Raw genomic sequence first — 19097 nt, 5'->3', positions numbered from 1 at the left:
AATATTTGTTGAGAGTCTATTATTTTCCAGCCACTGTTTTAGGCCCTGGGGATACAATAGTGAAAGAAACTCTCATATTCCTTGACTTACATATTCTAGTGTAAATTTTTGATTATTGGATTTATCTTTCCACTTTTTTCTGACCTGAAGATAGTTTTCTTTTATATGCTGAGCTTTTCATTGTTGATCATCATCCAGTCCTTGTGAGATATATTTTTAAGTTAGAGTCTCATGATCTTACCAAAAAATTTCTCACTTTTTCTTGAGAATTCTTGAAATCAGCCCTCTGAATTTGTGAGTCGATGTCTAACATTATTCTTAGCATTTATCTCCAATAATGTTTCCATGATTTTGTAAAACTAAAGACAACAATATGGGACAAAGAGGCTTTGCCATGATTTACACAGATGTTGGCACATGTGGGAGTTGGATTTTAAGTGTCAGTTTTGCTTTGTGTGTTTTGTTTTTTTTTACTTCCTCATTATTCCATCATAATCATGCATGGAGTTTCATGGGTTTCTTATATCACCAAGATGTTTTGACAAGTCTCAAGAGGTTTATTAGTGCATACTCAAATATGGAAAAAAAGATAAATTATTTCTTAAAAATGATCATATTTTTATTACTAATTTAAAATTATGTCTGCATTTTAGGAATAGCCCTGCCCTAGTCTATGCCATCCTTGTTATATGGACCTGGAGCATGCTGCAGTTTCCACTTGACCTGGCAGGTGAATGTCTTGATGTTTGCTCAAAGAAACAGAAAACGATTAACTCTCGATTAAAAACTGTAAAAAAGCTAAGGAGGCATCTGAGAGGATTATCATTTTAATCATTTTGATATCCCAATGTTAATTCCAGTTCAGTTTAGAAGAAAAGTCAACTGAAACTCAGGAAATACACTAGTGGATCCACCCTGTTACATGGTGAGCGGGAGATAACTGAACGTTACCAGAGCACAGGTTTACATTCTCTTCAAAAGTGGTTCTATCATGTATGAGTTGGAAAATCTCCCTCAAGTTAGTTAAGACATCTGTGCCTCAGTTTCTCACCGATGAAATGGGGCTGATAATCATAGTAGCTAGGATTGAAGGTTCTTGTGATGACTAAATAAGGTATGGTTTGTAAAATGCTTAGCGCATTTGCTGGAATATAAATATTCCTTCTTGATATTTTAGGAGCTCATTTTTGTCCCTTTGTCAGAACATCACAAGGGAGTAAGAGCAGTTCTGGGGTCTCATGGAAAATTAAAATTCTTCTTAGAAGTAGTCCTTGGAATTCCATTGGCCTTATTTTAATAAATACATAAACTCCTGAGACTTTGCAAGAAGAAACTGTTTTCTAAGCATATCATACTAACCTAGAGTTGCATTGTCCACTATGGTACCTGCTAGCTACATGTGGCTATTGAAATTTAAATGAAAATTAATTAAAATTAAACAAAATCCAAAGTTCGGTTCCTCAGTCACACTAGCCTCATTTCAAGTGCTCCACTGCCACATGTGGCTGCTGTGGTAGGCAGTGGATTAAGCAGAACATTTTTACCATCACAGAAGTTTCAATTGGACAGCATTGATCTGGAGTCATCCCTTAACTTCTAGGAAGGATCCCTGGAATTCTGACTTGAGAATTCTCCAGGATGCCACTTTACTCTGAAGAAATTCTAGGATTTAGTAATTACATTTTCCTTAAACCTAACTTCTTTTTTATGGCACCCTACCCACTGGCATCAGGATTAGAATTAATCTAAAATAGGGATTTTTAATTTTCTCTGCATCTTTTTTTGGCTTATGTTAATAGGCCCAGAACTTTCAGAGGTAATTTTAGAATTTAGCAACCACTTTATGAAACAAAATTGTCACCAGAGTAGATGGAAAGAATGACTGTGGCTTTTTAAAAATACCCCAAATCTCATTAGTAATTAATAATTACAAACAAATTTTTGCCAGTAACACACATCTCTCTCACACACACACACACACACACATTTTGTCATAATGTGCCCAGTCTATACTTATTGATCAAGTGGTGTCTCCCAACAGAATATAAGGTACCATCACTTTAGATGTTGAATAACAGTCTTAGGAGGTCCCTTCAGAACCATTTCCTGACCTTAACATCTTAGGAGAGGCCACTATTGATCTTATGTTGGTTTTTCTTTTGTCATTCACTCTGCTGATCCTCACCCTTCCCTATCTTGTGGTTTATAGACTTGCTAAGAAAATTTTTATTTGGGAAAGAAATTCTGTAAACTTTCGGGGGTGATAATGTTATGCAGCTGTTTGAAAAACAAAGACCAAATGTTACTTCTGACTAAATCACTATTGTATTTTCCAACAAACAGTACATTATGTTCACCCATATCAAAGCAGCTTCATAATATTTGCAGGCTCCAGTAGACGAAGGCATTCTTTGTTTGAAAATTCCAAATGGAAGGCTTCATTATTATAAAGGATTATATTATGCCCTTGACCTTGAATTAAATTAGCATTTTAGAAATTAAAACAAAAAGGTTCATCTGTTGATTGGGCCTCCTTTTGTTCAACTGGAAAATCAGTAATTATATCCAGTGTTTCTTGTAAACTGTGAAACAAAACCATAAGGCATTAGACAAAATGAAATAAGAATGGCATTTATTTTGGGCTTTTGTCCCCCCACCATTAGAAAAATATGTTCAACATGAATTGAGTTTCAATTTGAATTATAAACACTCGAATTTCCACAACATAGTTTATACATATGGCTGACTAAGTCAACCAGGAAACAGGTAGATCCCAAAGGGAGGATACAGAAGGCTCTGGGCCTTGTATCTATACTCTGTTCTGTCTCCCAAACTCAGCAGTCAGATAAGTCATTCATTATCCAAAGGGAAAGAGAGAAGTGAGAAATCAGAGAGGAGATAGTGGAAACAAAAAGAACTGGTGAATAGGGGCCCCTCTCCTCACAGACCTCATTGTTACCTCAGTTTTCACAGGAAGAAGTGGGCCCAGGAAGGTTAAGTAACTTGGCCAGAATCTTGCTAAAAAAAAACGAGGCAGCCAGTCTATCTGGCTTGAGGCCTAGAGTGCCCGGCTGTGCTGTCTCCTTATGCAGTAGATCCCAAGGACCAGACCCAGCAGTTTGTCTTGTTCTATATTCTTGCTAGCCTAATTGTGCTTTCCCCAGGATTCAGACTAAAAGGTGATCTAAAATTTGTTACATGGATAGAAACATGATGACTGGCTTTCTTTGGTGTTTTATTGAAATTATAACAGATTCTTGATTTTAAATATAAAATTACTAAGGATATTAAATAGTTAAGGGGTGACTAAGGGTGGTGTTAAATGTAAAGGGTGGTGTCACCTTTCCCCCCCAGAATTAAATTATAGAATCACTCCCAATTGTTAACTAGCACAGCACCCATTGTTAATGACTCTTCCCCATTTCATTCTGCCTTATACATTTCAGGGATGTGCTAATTGGTCTATCTTGTGTTCTCAGTACAGCATGTCGTCTGCCCCTTGTCTGTGGCAATGAGGGGGTTCCCCAGTCTGTTTTTTTGCCAGTACAGTGCCGATCTGTGGAACATTGGAATCAGCATCTTCATACAAGATGGTCCCTTCCTTGTCGTGCGTCTCATATTGATGACCTATTTCAAAGTGATAAACCAGATGCTGGTGTTCTTTGCCGCAAAGAATTTCCTTGTGGTGGTGTTACAACTCTATCGCTTGGTGGTGCTGGGGCTGGATGTCCGTGCTTCCTTGCGAAATCGGCCAGGAAGACTGAAAGCAGAGCACAGCTGCCCATGTGAGCCAGCTGTGAGTGGGATCTCACCTGGAGATTGGGCGAGTGGCTCTAATGGGGGCTTGGGTACCCCCTTGCAGGCCTTGCCTGTCACCCCTCAGCACTCTCACCCCACACCGTAGTTCCTTACTGACAGCAGCATGCAGCTAGAACGTTCGACTTTCTGGTTCCTCTTACAGACAGAATCTACCCCCCCCTTCTTTTTTAACTTTGGCATGTAATAATTTTCAAAGGAACAACATAAAAAGCGATCTTAAGCCAAAGCCGAGGAATTTTCTTTTTTCGACTGAATGGAAAGAACTTTGATTAGTGGCTATCGCTACAACTTCTGTGTGATGGTATCAGATGTTATAGTTGTTCAACGACTAAGTGATTTGTTTGTCTTGAACTGTTTGAAAAGCTATGGACAGGGTTACAGTGACATGCCCTCAAAAAGATTTAGTGCAGACAAACTGTCACGGCTGTTACCTGAAAATAGAGAAGCTTTGAACTTTGGCTCCATTGTCAGACTATCTCATCTGATCTTTTCTGCAATGTCCCTGACATCAAAAAATGTACATTCAGTGAATGCAGAACAAATGAAGGGAAAAGTGCTTTTAAAATTACCTCACTGTGAGCTGGAAGCAGTGAAAATCTCTGCCCAGCTTCCATGGCATTGAGAGCTCTCTTCATTGCTGCACAGACCTTCCCAGGAAAATCATTTTTCTGGGCTGATGTGGTATTCTGTCATGGCGCATATGCTCTTACAGAAATTTTATTGCTTTTGGCTTGGGCACTGCGAAATTCACAGCAAGCCATTTCGGTTGTGAGGCAGGAAATACTGGTAATGCTAGCAAAGTCACAATTTCCACCCTGAAACATGATTTGCGGTATTCGTCAGTATTTTTCTTAACTCTACTTTACCGTTTTCTCCATTGCCAAGTCGAATTATGTGGGTTGAAGCAAGGAAGCACTGAAGCAGTGAATAAAGGTGTTTCAGTCCCTTTAAGTGTTACCATAGTTTCTGGAGTCCGCCAGTGGTAGGCAGAACTCCTCTGAGCTGCCACTATGGAGCCCAGCCTGCCTTTGGTCTCAGGGAAGGTACTGGGGCTGGAGGCTGGCATCAGCCCTACACACAGCCAACAGCCCTTGATTAGTGACAGGGCTCAGAAGATGCCACAGCATTGTGGATGTCAGAAAATTCGCTTTTCTTGCCTGCATTAACGACTTCACTTCCCCAGTGTTGAAATAGCCATACGTTACCCTTTATACACATCTGTACTTTCTAGATGGAGGTCATTCAGAACCTTTTGAAATGATTTTTGCTTTTAAGATGCAGTGTGGAAAGTTACCTGACTATATAGCAGTAATTACATGTGAGGCAAGCAGTTCCAAAAACTCTTCTTTTAGGGTTCAAGGCACAATTCCTGCTTGTTAGTATGCTGAGGAATTCAAAGGGACATGAAAGATAAGACACAGTATGACCTTAAGTTGGGTGTGGCTGTGTGACAACCAATCAGAACAATTTTATCTATAAATCTGTGTGAATGATATCTGCTCAAAGCACTGGGTAAAAAGTTTCCTAGGCAAATTCTGTTTTTATACAGAGAAATTGGTATTTTCCACTTCATGGCTTTGGTGCCTCATAACGTGTTTCTGTTTCTTCCTTTTCTTCCTTGTGTTTCTAATTTTAACAAGGTGATGATTATAGGACTTACATGTGAAACTAACGAAGTACATTTGTAATTTTCATAATAATTTTGTGAACCTTAAGATCAGGAAATTATATTTATATAAAGAACTTGACAACTTTTAAGGGCGTGTTATTTAAAATGCTTAGCAATTGGAAGCAAAATAATAACTGCTACTATTTATAAGAGTGCCTCGCGGAATCTGTTTTTATGTTGACTGTTTTATGTTGAATGTTTTCCTCCACAACATGTATGTGCTGCTTATTACTGCAGAGTTGCTCATGGCATACTTTTCATGTTTTAATTTTTTTTCTCCCAGCAAAACAAACATTGAACATCTAAAAATAGATAAACTATAAAGTAGTACGAGCTGTTGCAAGGATATTTTTAAATGCTTTCAAAAATGAGACTTGGCTGGGCTTCGTGAATGAATTCCTAGTGTTTAAGTAAAGTATTTTGTAATTAGCACTCCTCCAAAGGCCTGGGAAATGGGAAGTCCAGAGTCTTGCTTTCCTTAGAGTGCCAGGATGGCAGAGAGCACAGAGGACCCACTCGGCAATGAATACTGGCAAAAATAGACACACGCTGTACAAGGTTTTCCAGGAAAATCTGCTAAGGGCAGCATTTGTTAACCTAACTGCCAGTACGCTCACTCTTTTCGACTGTTTTTATAGCAGAAAAAAACCTATATTCATTTCGTTTATTTAAAAACAAAACCTAAATCCAGGTTGTATCCCTAGGACCCCTGATGGCAAGAGTTAGAATTGTATTCATTTAATTGTATACTTTTATTGCAGATTGCTAAACGTTGGAGTGTTTGAAAACATCCCAGCCTTTGCTATGTAAAGTGGCTAGGTCAGTAGTTACCGCCCATATATTGATTGACAGCCTGGGACTTGCTTCCATTTTATTTCTAATCAGATAACGATTTGGACCTACTGTACAATGTGTTGTAAGCCATCCCTCTCTACAGCCTTGCACAAGACACGTGACACACTAATCCCCGGCCACCTAAGAGAGTGGCTTGTTTGTGGTGCTGTGGTTATTGTTGTGGTAGTTGTTCCTGAATGGCTTGATTGAAGACCGATCAAACGTCCTCCATAAAAACATATTCTCCTTGTGAGAAAACAGTGTACGTGTTTCAACAACGCTGCGTGCAAACAAACCTTATAATCATCTCGTGGGTTTACTTTTCACCTTAGTAAGATAGGTCTCAAAGGACGTGACTTCATAGTGCAAGATGTCTAGCTGTCTTTGTCTTTCATCATTCTGTTAATTTTTATTTACAGATAACATAAACTGGAACTAACATAAAAAAATAAAAATTCGTATCGGCCAATAACATCCTCTCTAATCTTCCAAAACGAAAAATCTTGCAGATCTAGCAGTTGGCTCTGCAGTGCTTCCATTCACATGCGGCAACATTTCAGGCCTTGTAAGATCAGAAAGAGCCAAGAAGTACCAGGATTCACTATTGTAATACTAATTGTGAATTTTTTATTTATTGGAAAGTTTCCAAAGCCCCGGAAAGGCATGCATTGTCTGTTCACATGGTTTAGGGTTTCCTCCCAAGTTTCAGAGTTCAACGTTGACATTTTTCTATTCTCTTTGGCATTTAATTTCAATGATTCGGGATCCATTCTCCTGTTAAAAGAGAGATAGAGCGGCAAAAGGCCAAGCCTCTGTCCACCTTCACTCTACTTCAGCTCTAGGAAAGTGGAATGTTGAAATATACTGCAGGGCCTTAAAGATGCACATAAAAAAAAAAAATCTTGAATTATAAGAAGAGACTGTTCCTTTTGTTGTTCTTGTTTTTTCTAACTTCTTTTTACTTACTGGACATTCTTATCCACTCTTGCTAATATCTGATACAAGGCAGCTGGAGAACATTTATAGCCTTGAGGCTTCAAATAACTTTCCCTATGATGGGAGGAACTTTAAACAATGTTCGAATAATCAACTGTTGCAGCCTTATATTTTACACATGCCCCTCCTCTAAATCCTTCTTTCTAGAATATTTTGTGAGAATATTTTCTCTGAATTATTTATATTTATACTATTTTTCTATGAATGACCTTTGTATTTTATTATACACATTAAATAGTTTGTGTAGAACCTTATCTTGATGTCTGTTATCTGTCTGCATTTCTTGTCTTTGTTGTCTACTGTCATTAGTTTCATTTAATTTTTAAACTTGGATTTAAAAAAAACACATCTATTTAGAATGTGACTAAAGTGGCATTTCAAACTAGTGAGGAAAGACTGACCAATTTTATAAATGATGTTGGGAAATTTTGTGAACCATCTGGAAAAAATAAAGTGAGATTTTTATCTCACGCAATATATAGAAATAAATTCCAGATGGATTAAAGAACTAAATGTAAAAGTGAAAACTATAAAATATTAGAAGAAAATATGGAATGTGTCTTTAGCATTGGGGAATGGGAAAGTCTTTCAAAGCAAGACATGAAACCCAGAAGCTATGAGAGAAAAGATTGACAGATCAGTAAAGGTTTAAAATTTCTGAATGGCCAAAGGTGTCAGAAATACATCACTATCATTTTCTGGGGAATGATGTCAGTGCAGTTATACAAGAGAAATGAGAGATATACAAATTAGAAAGAAGTCAAGTTTACTATTTAATTCTAGAAGATTGAGTCTTGAACATCCAAGAAAAACATGCAAAACATGCAAAACATGCAAAAACATGCAAAAATATGGTAGTATTAAAAATAATAATCTAACATCATGCAAAAACCAATGCTTTTCTCTATATAAACATACATCACATAAAATATGTATTTGAATGAGAGATTTCCATTACAATATAAACTAGAACCATAAAGTACATAGGAATAAACTCAGTAAACTTGGTACAAGATTTATGTAAAGAAAACTTCAAAAATGATTTTGAAGATCTCAGTGGATAATTTAACATCATAAGTTACATTTCTATTGGAGAACAGTTAGCTGCCTTGATATTTTAAAGAATTTCTCCTAAATTGACCTATAAATTTAACACAACCACCATAATGACAGCAATAAGATTTTACTTTTTAATGATTACCCAAGCTAATCCTAAAGACTTTTTGATAAAGTAAGGATGAAAGAAAGCCTGGAAAATACTGAAAGTAAGAAAAAAAAATGAGAAAGAGCTTTCAGTATATTTAAATATATTATACTGCTACAATAACCAAGAGAATTGAGTTCTGTCAGGCAGAAAAAAAGGAACAGAATAAGGTCAAGAAATAGGTTGAAATACATAAGGGTTTTGATATATGATAAATCATGAGTAGAGGGGTGACAAAGTATTGTATGTGGTTTAAGGTTTTTAAAATATCAAATTGAATACCTATCTCAACCCTTATGTCCAAAATATTTCCAGATGGATCAAAGAGTTAAACATTACAAATTTTAAAAATATATTATAATTGCAATTGTGAGAATGTTTTCTAAGTTAGATATAAAACTAGAAACCATAGGCAAATAATAAATTTCCACTTGTAAATTAAAAATTTTAGCATCATAGGGGCACCTGGGTGGTTCAGTCACTTAAGCCTCTGACTTCAGCTCAGATCATGATCTCACAGTTCATGGGCTCGAGCCCTGCGTTGGATCTGTGCTGACAGCTTGGAGCCTGGAGCCTGCTTCAGATTCTGTTTCCCTCTCTCTCTGACCCAACCCCACTCATATTCTCTCTCTCTCTCTCTCTCTCTCTCTCTCTCTCTCAAAAAAAAAAAAATTAAAAAAATTTAGCATCATGAAAAAACCGTAAGTGATTTCAAAAATTGAATAATGAACTAGGTAAATACTCTTGCAACAAATGTAACAAATTGTTATTTTTCTCATAATGAGCAAACAGCTCTTACAAATAAGAGAAACAAATCCTTTGGAAAAATAAGCAAAAGATATATGATTCAATGCAAAAGGAATAGTTAAGGAAATGCAAATCAAACCACAATGAATTACCATTTTTCAAATGCAGACGAAACCACAAGATACCATTTTTCAATTATCAGGTTGGCCAAGATTCAAAAATGTTTTAGGATGTTGTATTAGAAGGACTCAAGGGAAATGGGCGTTCTTACTCATTGCAAGTGAGGATATAAATTGGTATAACTTCTTTGGAAGATGATTTGGCAATATTAGTCAGAGTTAAAAATACATTTGTTATCTGACCCAGCAACTCAGCTTTCCAAGGAAGTATCCTACAGATAATGTGCACAAAAATGTAGGTATAAAGCCATTCAAAGCAGTATTTTCTATAGCAGTAGCATAGTGTCCATCCATAGGATCATTATTAAATTATGAAATAGCTATACTACATAATACTGTGAAGCTTTTTAAAGGAATAAAGCAGATGCATAAGTGCTGCTAAGGAACAATCACTTCAATATTTTGCTAGGTCAAACTACGGGAACAAACCATGAGGTTAGTATGTCACTCTTTTTATAAATGTTATTCATCTTTACAAGTGACTGGTAAACCTACAAAATGATCCCCAAGTTTCTGATGATCATAGATGTTCCCACCTTTTCTATTCTTTTTTTTTTTGGCTGCTTTACTTTTTACAATTTGAAAGTCTTAAGTATTCATTATTTTAGTGATTTTATTTTTTTAACAACACTTGCACATCCGTGAGCTTTTTTTAAATATTTATTTATTTTTGAAGGAGAGAGAGAGACAGAGTGTGAACATAGGAGGGGCAGAGAGAGAGGGAGACATGGAATCCGAAGCAGGCTCCAGGCTCCAAGCTGTCAGCACAGAGCCCGATATGGGGCTCGAACCCACGAGCTGTGAGATCATGACCTGAGCCGAAGTCAGACGCTTAACTGACTGAGCCAATCAGGCACTCCTATTTTAGTGATTTTAAAAACAATTATTAATAAAAAACAAACCTCACCAGCTTACAGAGCCTTCTGCCACGTATAGACACTCTAATATCATTCTGCAAATAAAGCAAAAGCACATCAATCATTTTCACTCAAGAAAATATAGACTTTGCCATTATAACTAAGAATGATCTTTAGACGCTTTAGATGAATCAAAGGTTTAAACCATGTGAAATTCTGCTTGCCTTATGAAGCTTGAAACCTTGGGAAATTAAATAATGAATAGATCTATAAGACCACAGAAAAATCAAACCAACCAAAACAATTCAATGGCTCTTGATGCATACCATGGAGAAACTTTGAAATGGCCAGTCTGACACTTTCACACCTCCTGACATTTATGAAGCCACCAAAACAAACCACAGAGTTATTTCACATTGAATTACAGAGTCAAACTGATTTCCCCAGGAGAGATAGAGAACTGAAGAGCCCTGAAAGAAAACTCGGAAAGAATCTTTGCATGTTTACAAGTCCATATTCATAGTCCATCTAACTTGTGTATGTAAAGCTGTTTAGGGTTTTGTCAAATATTTACTCAGCTTAAAATTGATTGTGCTGAGTGATCAAATGGATCATATACAAGTCTGATCATATTATTGAGGAAAACGAAAATTCCTAAACCAACCATATGTCAGATATCATATAGTCTTTGTATCCAAACTAAGAATTTCGGGCAAGGAAACTTGAATCTACAAGACAAAATATGTTTTCTCTGTGGATGCTGATTTTCAGCGTCTGCCAAGTGCATAGCTGGAGAATTCAGATGGTTGTGGTTCTGGGATCTTGGGGATTGTTTCTACCTTCTGGCAAAGAATGTTCTTCCCTATTATTCAAACGTTCCCAAATGACCTGAGTGACAGCTAACAGCTGGGTCAAAAGCTGTAATTATTTCATCAGGTCTCTTGGTTTCAACTAACTTCTATAACTTGTGGGGATTTGGGGTATCTAATTTCAATCTCTTTCCTAGATTCCATGCCTGGATTTGCACCTCCCCTGGCCACTCTGCAAGCCTCTCACACTCAGTATATATAGAACGCTTATCTGACCATACCCCAGTCTCAATAGACTCCCCTCCATGTGTTCCATATAATGGCTAGCAGTCTTTGCCGGCCACACAGGCACCCACATGAAAACTGGAGATATCCTTGACCCATGGCTCTTCTTTCTGATCCTTCCTACTCAAGTAATACTCACATTCTTTCAGTTATGCTGTTCATAATTTTCTTTAAATCTTTAACCTACCCTTTCTGTTTCAACTGCTAATGCCCTCATTTAATGTCTCATCATTTCTTGCATCAGGGACTCTTGTCATTTTTCAACTGGCCCTCCACCCTCCTGGTTTAATCCCCCCTAAATATTCCAAACTTCATTCAGAGCCGTTCTAAAATGCACAGTGGATCATGTCTCTCTTGTATTCAAAATGATGATGCCTCATTGCCAACAAGATCAAGCATAAAGTCCCAGGAAAGTCATTGAAGATATTTTACAAGCTGACCCTAATTTGACTTTTCAGCTTTGTTTCCCATCACTTTGCATATGTGGGTGCACATACACACACACACACACACACACACACACACATACATACACACATCCCTTCCACCATAACATAGTACTCATGCCTCATGCTCCCCTAAACATGTCATTATCCTTTACACAGCAATGTAAAGTTTGCGTACTTTGCTATTTCTTTTTTTAACAATGCCTTTAAAGGTAGTCCTTTAGCAATGCTACCACTCTATTACTGATTCTTTGTCTACTGACCCCTTATCTCTTCTGGGTGGCCCATTTTCCCATCCAGAGTTGATGGCTAAAGGAAGGAAGAATGGTCCCATTGGCCAAGATCTTCTGTAGCCTTTAGGAACTCCAGCAGAGTGAGTGCAGGTATTGTCTGAAAGTAGAAAATGCTCCAGTCTCAGGTCTCTGATTTCTAGGGTTTCCTTCAAAGAAACAATGCTAGGTAGAGCTAGGGGATTTATCACTTATCATGGTCCCAGACTAGAGGCTACAGGAGAAGCAACAGGTCAGTGATTCTCGGAAGTTTTCCTCTCTTCTTCTCAGGTCTTCTCAGCTGACAGTTGTAGTTTTTCCTGTATTTATTTATTTATTTATTTATTTATACTTCTGTTTATATTGCCTAAGTGATGCCTTCCCCTGCTCCTTACAAAGATTCCCCCTTCTAGCAATACTTCCCATCAGTGGTCACCAATCTTAGCAAAAAAATAAAACAAAAACAAACAAAAACAAAACAAAAACAACAAACAAACAAAAACCCCCAGAAGCTTCCAAAGGCTTAGCTCAAAGATCACATCTATCTGCTTATGGAACTAAGTGACTCTCCTCCTTTACTGTGTGTTCACAGCACTTTGTTCTTGTCTCTGTCCTCATGTTTATCATAATGTATGTAATGATTTGTTTGTGTGTCTGTCTCTTCCACACCTGTGAGCTGTTTGAGGGTATGGGCCATGTCTTATAATATAATATAATAACCACACAGCTCCAGACACACTGAAATTTTGTCTGCTCCCAGAAAACACCAAGTTTTTTTTTCTGTTTTGGGGACTTTGTTCTTGCTGGTGCTTCCTGAAACCTTCACCCTGGATCCTTTTTATTTGGATTCCAACTTAAATGCCAGGTCCTCAGAGAGCCCATCACTTTTTAACTTCCTCAATAATCTCCATGATATCGATCTTTATTTCTTTTTCCTAGCATTTTTCACTAGTTGAAATCATCTTTACTGTCTATCCTACCTGTCGTGAAAATGTAAAGGTCAAGGGTATCTGTCTTGTTCATCTTTTTGTCCCCAGTGGCTAGCACATAGTAGCTGCTTAAAAACTACTGTTGAGTGCATTATTTTTTCTGTTTATTTATGCCGTTAATTCTTTTACAAAACTAAAATCATACTATCGATCTATTTATTCTACTTTGTTCATTTACTGTCATTTCTTGAGCTTTTCCTAAAGTTAACTATTCTTTGAGAACATGATGCTTACCTACTCCTATGCGTGAACATAGGGAAAACCTAATCACCAAACACAACAGACATTCCCACCCATCTTCCTCCTTAACACTCTGCCTTGGGTGCTGTGGAATGCCTCTTCCTTGTGGTCCCCTCTACTCCTGTGGTGCTGTGAGACCCTCACTTTCAGTTCTCATATTCCCTCATTGTTGGTTCCTTCTCCATCCATGGGTCTATTGACTCTTGCACTCTCTAAATGTATAAATTCTATCTTGTCCATCTGGGCTCATCTCTCCCTTTGCAATTTCACTCCTACCAATGATCTCTTCTGTCTGTACTGCCAGCTTTCCCCCAAGCTTCTCTTCCACGTCTCCATGCAGATGTCCTTCTGGCACTTCCAGGTCAACATGTCCACACTTGGATTCAGAGCATGCCCTCTCCTAAATCAGTTCCTTTTCTTGAACCTTCTATTTCTGTTAACACAACCACCATCATTCCAGCCATTTTGGCTCAAGCTAGGTTGTCATCTTTGATTGACTTTCCTCATTCATACATTTGCTGAATCCTCTTTCTTGTTTTGTGTAATGATGTAATTATATTGCTTTTCTGTGATATATAAGTCTTATATGTTCCATGTAATGATTTCAAACATACAGAAAACTAAAAGGAAGAGGGTAAAAATCACAGAGAACCCCAATCCCCTAACTACAATGTTCATAATTAATAATTTGGAAGCCATTCATTTGTGAATATTTTATTTTGGGTAGAAATATGATAGATGATATCTGGATAGATAAACATAAATAAGACATCATATTAATTAAATCTTTAAAGATTCAAAACATCAGAAGAGTTCCAAAATTGTGACTTAATTTATTTTTTTAATTTTTAATGCTAATTTATTTTTGAGAGAGAGAGAGAGAGAGTGAGCAAGGATGGGGCTGAGAGAGAGGGAGACACAGAATCCCAAGCAGGCTCCAGGGTCTGAGATGTCAGCACAGAGACTGACGCTGGGCTCCACCCACAAACAGAGATCATGACCTGAGCCAAAGTTGATACTTAACTAGCTGAGCCACCCAGGCACCCCATATTGTGGCTTAATTTAAATTTGTATGATGAACAACTTCAGGTCTAAATCTTGTCAGTATTACCTCTATGAAGGCATATATAACCTCATGTGCAAAATTGAAAAATGTCTGTATTTTAGGCCTTTTGTGAATTTGAAGTCTGGACCAAATGGTGCCCCTGTGGCAGACTCTGGAATTGGGACCTTATTTTATTCATCTTTTTGTGCCCCATGGAGACTCTCATGGTATATGTGGACTAATTTTTTGCTCTGTGAATGATCAATGGCATCAACAAATATCTTTTAATATCTCCTATACACAAGCCACTGCTAACCATGTGAGATATACACAAATGAATAAGACATTCCCCTTGCTTTTGAGGAAATATATAGCCATAGTCTTTCCAAAAAAAATGCCCTATGGCCTCCTTAAACTTTGCTACCTCCCACCTATCTCCATGCCTGTGAAGAGTTCCTTTTGGTTCTCTATGGGTTTTGTGTAGAACCTGAAGTCCCCGGGCCTTGCTCCCAACACACACTTTGAAATATGAGAGGGGATGCAAAAAAGAAAAGAGATCTGAGAAAACTGATTTAAAAGGAATGAACGTTGTTTGTTTTTTGAAAACATGTTTTGTAGGTTGATGGCTCTTGATCACTGTAGGATGGCCACTGTGGGATCCCTCAAACATTGCAAGAGCTCATCTTGGTCATATAATGACTTTGGCTATAATCTGCTGCCTTCTTTCAAAGGATGCCGCTATTCTGCAGAGGCTTGTGTCTGAACTCAGCCATATTTCTAGGCTCAAAGTGGTGGGACACCATTCATGTGAAAGCACCATGGGAGACTTAAAAGCATCATGTGGACCTTCAGGATAATCTAAAGTATTCCGAGCAGATGTCCAAGGCAGAAGATGCTCATTTGGTACATGGGAGGGAGCAGCGAGATTTATTTTTAAACATTCATTGGCCTGAAATGAAGAACACTTGGGGCCATCACATTCAGCAATCTCAATTACAGCAACACATCTTAGAAGGAAAACACGCCTGCTCTGTACTTGAAGATCAGATCACAATGTCTCCCTAACTCTGCAAATACTGTTCAAGAAGTTTAAAATTTCACGCAAGCGATATATGGCGTGAAAGCTTTAGAGAAAATGCTAGCTTGGAGAGCACGTCAGTCATTTTTAAGAGCAGATGTCCACCACTTCTCTCTTTGGAGGAAGCATCCCAGTAAGCCGCATGCTGCTGAATCAGATGTGACAAAAAAGTTCAGTCAGCCCAGTTTATTTTGGCTTGAGAGTCAGCAGCCATGAGTGGGCAATGGCTGGTATTTCTGGGTCTGCTGCTGCTTCTACTTCAGAGACTGTTGAGTCAGACCTGACTGAACTCACAGCCGTCACTGGTTCTACGGCACACATGTGCCTCTTCACAGCCTGAGTGCTGGTGATCTATAGCATCCTGGTAATTTGTGTTTTAAAATGGCACACCTACCTGCACAGATGTAAAATCGGCACCAAGCAAAATAAGCTTACCCTAGAATGTTGGTCTTCTGTGTTCCTCCATAGAAGACCAAACACCCAGGCGCTGATCTGTTTGTTATGCGGTACATGTCGTCTCTGGGGGTGACAGCAACATTCATCAAAGCTCCAGTCTTTCGAAAGGGATAATGTTCAGGAAATATTTGAGCGGCTATCAGAGAATGCATCCTTGCCTTATGGCTTTTCTAAAATGGAATAAAAATCCTGTTTTCAATCAGAATCTTCCAAAGAATACAGACCTCATTTCTCCAACTTCTTGGAGAGAAGCCCAAGCAAACATCAACTACTAAAATTTCTACTTTTTAGCTTCAAGTGCCTCACTTAGTGTCATACTGTTGACTTCCTTTCAGATGTTGTCCACATGAGGATTTTACTCAAGGTAGATTAGATCTATAGATTCTGCTCTCTATTTGTACTTTGAGCTTGAAGGGATATTATATCACCTTACCTCTTTGAAAGTGAAGAAATAAAAGCAGGGTCATCTTAGACATACTCTATTGAACGGGAAGCTTGAGACCAAAATGACCTGCATAAAAAAGCAAAATGCAAGCAAAAACATGCAACAAAACCAAAAAATTAAACCTGTTTACTTCTCTGCCAATAACACATAATATCTCTAATACCCTTAAAATAATCTCACTTGCCCAACATTTTAGAGTTTACACAATGCTTTCACATCAGTTGTTTTAATCCCTCACAACTGCTCTAGAAACATTTTTTTTGTATCTTGAGCAATGAGGAAATGAACAGAGTGGCCAAAACACTTGCAAAGGTCAGGTCTTTGGGTCTGAACAAGTTTTTGGGTCTGAACAGAGGTTCCGATTCCTGGGCAGGAATGCTTTGTGAAATGATTCTATTCCACAAGTAAGCAGCACTGAGCACAAACCAACTTAAAAATCTAAATAGATTTGCTTTTCCCATTGGTTTGAAATTTTCCAAACTTAGCTTTGACCAGCAAAATTGTCCTGTTGTCCCTGGAAGTAGGTCCAAAGCCACATCCATAAAATGACAACATCTGTTAGCATAATCAGAAAGGGATTAAATTACCACTCTACTTCCTTGGGCCCTGAACTGGTTTGCTCCCAGCAGCTTCCAACCTCAGTAGTATTAAAGTAATTTGACTGCCTCTTCCCCATGAGAGATTGGTATTGTGCACACTTGTTCAAAGAAAACTGTTGCTGTTGTTTCTGTGGTACTGGGATTAATTATGTCAGAGTGATTTCTTTTGTCTCCTTTTCCATATTTAATGGAGCTGGGAAATCTAAAACTCATTTATCCTCTTTCCCACACTGAAACCTTTCCACGTTTTCTAAAACAATTAAGATAATAAAAGAAAAACAGAGTGACAGGGAAGATGTGGGGTTCTTTTACAGAAAGAAGACCTTTTGAGTTTCCATGACCCACTTCTCCCTCCCACCCCTCCTTCCCTTGCTCCCCTCCCCTCCCCTTCTTCCCCTACCCCTCACTTCCCTTCCAGGTTCTTCCTTTTCATAGAGGCACTTTAGGTCAGGAGAATGTGACTCTGCAGCAGGTAAAAGTGAAACTAAAACAGTAAGTCTTCCTTTCTCTTCCTCCTCTGACTTCTTCATCTGCATAAATTAAAACCCATTCTAAACTGTCTTCTTTCCTTTGGCATGAAAATAAGTTCTCCAAGCCTTCATTAAACGCCCAGTCACCTCATCCTGTTTTCAGCTTCCTTAACTTTTTGTCCCTCAACTTCTCCTGGATATCTATTGTCAGACTGGTATGATTTTTTTTTTCTGTGAAACCTGAATTGGTAACCTTGGAAAGTCTGAATTGCATCCAAAAGGAATTCATTACTGAGTGGGGGTGACTTTGACTTTCATGAAAATGAAGGCTCCGAAATCATCAGCTTTAGAAAATAATTCATTATACTTTTTTTTTTTTTTGGTGGTGGGGTGGATAAAGTACCTTTCATAAAAACACCTCTTGTATGAGTATCCTGTGTGACCTATCTCTTATGAAAGAAAATGTTAGGACAGTCAGCTATTTGGAAACATTGTATGTGCAAGCTTTTATGCTGACTTTCAGTGAGAACAAGATGAATCATGAATACTTAAAATTCCTTCCCCATAGTTCTGCTTGAATCCTAGTTGAATTGTTTCAGAGTATGCACCTGGGAGACACTGTATACAATACGGGGTTGGAAGTCAGAACTTCCAAAAATGGCCCAGCTTAGTGGTCAGTGGTAATGTAGCTCCCTGGAAATTTCATCTCAGAGCTCTCCTGTCTCATTATTTGGGCACATGCTTGCATGTCTCCCTTTCGTGCAAGGCAAAAGAATACTGACCACTAGCCTCGGAATGTTGAAGGTTAACAAAAGTGGTGATTTTCCCTTAATTTAGAAAAATTACATAAAAGAACTGAGGATGACATTTATGCATCTACCACCCAGATCAAAACAATTTTAATATTTTGCCACATTTGCTTTAGATTTTTTTCATATTACATACATAAATAAAGTGGGGATTAAGTAAAAATCCTTTTTTGTACTCCTACTCAATTATATTCTTCTTTCTCCCTCTCTAGAGGCAAACACTTCCATAAATTTGGGATATAATTTCCCAGTCCGTGTTTTTACATCTTTATTATTTAGCTTTAAACATTATGTAATATTTGAGGCAGACAATTCTAATTTCCTACTTAATCATTGTCACATTGCCTTCTAACATTCTATCAGAACCCTGGTCCTGTCCCAGGAAGGTGTTTTCACACCCCCTCCCAGCCTCTAGTGCAGCTAAAGACTGGAGGGATGAGTAGGGACAGATTTGACATAGTTTTGGTCAAGAAGCTTAGTGCAGAAGTTTAGAAAGTGAGGCCTGTAAGAAAACCACTGTTTTCTTGGTGAAAGTGGGTATATTCAGATTCAGATCTAAAGCATGGGTGCAATGTGTGACACGGAAGTTACCATCTTGTCATCTTGTCCATGGAAGAGCGGAAGATAGAATGGGCCATGAGCCGGGACCAAACAACCCTGGATATAGGCTTCAGCATCTCTGAAAATAATTTGTTGAGTCCTCTAGTAAAGGTGGACTAATTAAACTTATTTAGACATGTATATACCCTGTTCCCCTTCTGGACCAAGGCTGGTTAACTGTACAACTGTCCCATCCTTCACTTTGTGGGACTTGACTGGTGGCACCTTGGAGCCACTGGTATCTGGATCACC

At 38.1% G+C, this 19097-nt stretch overlaps 1 protein-coding gene across 2 annotated transcripts in view; it reads left to right on the top strand.

The window, feature by feature from the left end:
- TMEM26 (transmembrane protein 26) overlaps positions 1 to 7562 on the top strand; it is a 47749-nt gene extending 40187 nt beyond the window's left edge. The window contains exons 5-6 of one of the 2 annotated variants that reach the window (XM_042908284.1): positions 654 to 730; positions 3480 to 7562. In XM_042908284.1, coding sequence (XP_042764218.1) covers positions 654 to 730; positions 3480 to 3904 — 502 coding nt within the window. In that variant the 3' untranslated portion in view covers positions 3905 to 7562. The remainder of the gene's footprint in view (positions 1 to 653; positions 731 to 3479) is intronic. The other variant, XM_042908283.1, reaches the window with a different exon arrangement.
- The last annotated feature ends 11535 nt before the right edge of the window (positions 7563 to 19097 follow it).

This window comes from Panthera leo, chromosome D2 (assembly GCF_018350215.1).
Source record: "Panthera leo isolate Ple1 chromosome D2, P.leo_Ple1_pat1.1, whole genome shotgun sequence".
NCBI classification, from domain to species: Eukaryota; Metazoa; Chordata; class Mammalia; order Carnivora; family Felidae; genus Panthera; species Panthera leo.
This window is presented reverse-complemented; position numbering and strand designations above follow the sequence as displayed.